The sequence below is a fragment of the Tupaia chinensis genome, unplaced genomic scaffold, assembly GCF_000334495.1.
Source record: "Tupaia chinensis unplaced genomic scaffold, TupChi_1.0 Scaffold143644_1, whole genome shotgun sequence".
Classification (NCBI taxonomy): domain Eukaryota; kingdom Metazoa; phylum Chordata; class Mammalia; order Scandentia; family Tupaiidae; genus Tupaia; species Tupaia belangeri.
This window is the reverse complement of record NW_006203492.1, coordinates 1304229-1307526: the sequence shown is the minus strand read 5'-3', so window position 1 is coordinate 1307526 and position 3298 is coordinate 1304229. Positions and strand designations below refer to the sequence as shown.

Sequence of the window (3298 nt, the reverse complement as noted above, 5' to 3'; positions counted from 1 at the left end):
CCGGGAGCTGGGAGAGGAGGAAGGAGCCTCCCCGGGGAGCTGGGAGAGGAGGAAGGAGCCTCCCCTGAGCCCTGGGAGCCGGGAGAGGAGGAAGGAGCCTCCCCTGGAGCTCAGACTTGGGGCTCAGAGCTGGGGGTGAGCACGTTCCAGGCGTGCTGGCTGCCCTCAGTGACCTGCAGCATCGGCACTCGTCCGGCCCACGTCCAGAGCTTGCCCTGCAGGACCTGCCAGGCTGCCCGCCCCCACTCCTAAGGGCTATTCTGGCCACGGCCCCGAGGTCCCAGACAGGACGCCCCGCGCTGTGTCCACCCCTCACCTGAGCCCCGAGCGCCCAGACAGGAAGCCCCGCGTGGCGTCCGCCCCTCACCTGAGCCCAGGATGCAGCGGGAGCCCCCTCCTCCCCGGTGCAGGTGTGTGCTGTCATCTCTCAGCCTCGACCTGGAGGGACAGGGGACAACATGCTGACGTCGGCCGCCCCTGGGTGGGCGACGATACCGACCCAGAGGACGGAGCAGGTGTGTGAGGTCTACACCCAGGCCGGGAGGCTGACCTCGCCCGGCTGTGTCCCCACGTGGGCCCCGCCCTGAGCTGTCCTCACAGGGAGCGTGTGGCTGGCTGCCCACTGCCCCCAGCACGCGTGGTATTTCACGGACGGTGCGGCCAGCCCTTCCTCGGCTCACAGCAGCCATGGTCACCCCAAGAGGGCAGAGCGGGCTGTGCCCGGCCGCCGGTCACCTGAGCAGGGGGATTTCGGCCAGCGCCACCTGCAGCCGGGCCTCCCTGGTGCGGGCGTTGCAGCGGAAAATGTGCAGGACGATGGTGAAGCGGTCAAACACCTCCACGCCCCACGCGGCTTCCAGCTCTTTCTAAGGGACAGCGTGACCGCGGTCCACCGGGCGGCCCAGGTGACGGCCAGGAGGACAGGCAGGAGGAGACGCCGCCCCAGGCTCTGGGCTTGCTGCTCCCTCCGCGGGGCGCGCGCGAGCCCCCAAGGGCGCCCGGGTTACCTTGGTTGGGGCAGCCATCCTCTCCACGTTCAGGAAGACGGCGGTGATTTCCGGAGACCCACGGATTTTCCCTAAAGGAAGAGGGAGCACAGTTAGAGGGGGACAGTGATGCACACAGGTGTCAGGGTAATCCCTAAGACTGCGTTTGCAGGGCACCTGTGGGTTCATGTACCGACACCCCAACTTCTGGGCACCCTGTCCAGGAAGCCCGCCGTGATTGTCTCTTTAACTGTGGGCCGGCCTCTGGTGCGGCTGAGACTCCGGGGGGACACACGCCCTTCCCGCATGTGGGCAGTCTTCCCGGTCCTGGAGGTGAGCGGGAGCCCGAGGACGCAGCGTCCCGTGAAGCCCCCACTGGGGGTGCAGAGCAGGAGCGGGGTTGCCGAGGAAGCAGCAAGGCGTTTCCACCGTGTTTACCGGCTCCGAACAGCCGCCACGCACTTTTTTCTTTTAGAGATTTTTGCTATAGGTCCCGAGCCCTCGCCACAGACACGGAGAGAGACAGAGACAGAAAGCGAGAAATCACCCCCCGGGAATGGCCACGCCACAGCAGCTCCTCCTCCATTCTCCTCTCGGGATCCTGGGCGCACACACACATGCCTGGCTTGAGTTTATTTATCTATTTTTTTCTTTAGATTTTTGCTATACACTCACTGGAGAGACAGAGACAGAGAGACAGGAAGCAAGAAATCGCCCCCCGGGGGATGGCCACGCCATAATCCCTCCTGCTCCAGGCTGCTGTGGGGACGGACCCTGGGCACGCACGCACATGAAGCGTGAGTTTTAAGCCTCCAGGTCCGGCTGTCTACCACTCTGTTCGGGTGACTGGGCACCACTCTGGGCTCCTTGTGGTCAAGGGTGGGTGCAGCCTTGCGTCCGGGCCCCCTCTTTGCACGAGGAGCACGCAGTGAGCAGAGGGTGCTCGCGTGGACTCGCTCACCTGTCAGATGCTCCAGGCTCCCCTTGCCGAAGACGAGCTTGCTGTCGGGCGTCCTGGTGGGCACCACCATGGTCTGCACCACGGACCAGCCGGCCAGCGTGTGCACCAGCGCCGTGGCCTCCGCCACCTGCCACTCAGCTGCGGGGACAACGGGTCCGGCGTGAGGGCTGCTCCCCGGTGGGGTGGACAGGGCAGGCGTGAGGGGTGCTCCCCGGTGGGGCGGACAGGGCCGGCCTGAGGGGTGCTCCATGGTGGGCCGGCCCACACCAGCCTGGGCACCCTCCCTTCTCACGATGGCCGTTCCAAGAGGGCGCCCAGAGCCAGGGCTGCTCTCAGACGCCGCGACTCCCTCCCCTGTGGCTCTGTGGACTGGACGAGGGAGGAGCTGGGACAGGGAGCAGGGGCCCTGAGGCCCTGGCAGGACGGACAACGAGGCCATGGCAGGACAGGGGACACGATGGCCCTAACTCCCTAGAATTCAGGATGGAGTCGGGCATGGCTGGGGACTGCAGTGGCTTCCAGGGGAAACCCGGGCCCATGGCGACACCCACGGCCACGGCCCCCAGTCCTGATGGTGGGGACGTCTGGACACCCGCTGCGCTCCTGTGGGTGGGATGCAGCACCTTCCTGACCCAGGGCAGCGTCAGCCCGGCTGGCGTAGGGACACGGTGTGGCTGTGGGGCGGGGTATGCTGGGAGGCCCTGGGAGGCCGGGAAGGTGGGGTCCCCGCGCCCGGGTTGGACACAGATGCGATGGGAGATGCCCGGTCCTGGAAGGGCTGGGAACAGGCAGCGTCTCTGCCCCCAAGCCGCCGGCAACGCCGATAAGAACCTCCGCACCTGCCGCGGGACTCCGCCTCTCCCAGCCCTGCCCATCCCCAGGTTGGACCTATGAGCACCTCCGTGCAGGGCCCGGCCCCTCGCAGGCCCCGCCCCGTTTCTATCTTCGCCAGTAACTTTCTCTGCCTGGAGTCACGCCTCCCCCATGCCACGCCCCTCATCTACATAGTGCCCTGCGGTTCCTCAGAAGCTCCGCCCCCGTCTCCATGTCTGACCTATGAGTTACTCCTTTCGGAGTCCCGCCCCCAGACACCCCTACTCATTTCTCTCCCGGAGCCCCGCCCCCAGCACGCTCCCTCTATTAAGGCCTTCCCTCAGTGTCCCGCCCCCGGAAGTCCCGCCCCTTAGCCTGCACTATATAAGCTCCATCCCGGGGTTCCCCCGTTGGTCACCTCGGGTCTGCTGCTTCCCGGTTCCCCCCTTGATCTCGGGGTGCACCAAACACACGCGCTGGGCCCCCGCCGGCAGCAGGGGGCTCGCCGTCAGCAGCTCGTCGTCCTCTTCCCCCTCCT

At 66.6% G+C, this 3298-nt stretch overlaps 1 protein-coding gene across 1 annotated transcript in view; it reads right to left on the bottom strand.

Annotated features, from left to right (window-relative positions):
• Window positions 1-3286, bottom strand: part of GTPBP6 (GTP binding protein 6) — a gene marked incomplete at its 5' end in the record, with an annotated part of 7781 nt that extends 4495 nt beyond the window's left edge. The window contains 5 exon segments of the mRNA XM_014582523.1: window positions 355-438; window positions 736-866; window positions 1008-1078; window positions 1948-2085; window positions 3179-3286. Of these exon segments, the coding sequence (XP_014438009.1) occupies window positions 355-438; window positions 736-866; window positions 1008-1078; window positions 1948-2085; window positions 3179-3286 (532 nt within the window).
• Window positions 3287-3298: the final 12 nt, after the last annotated feature.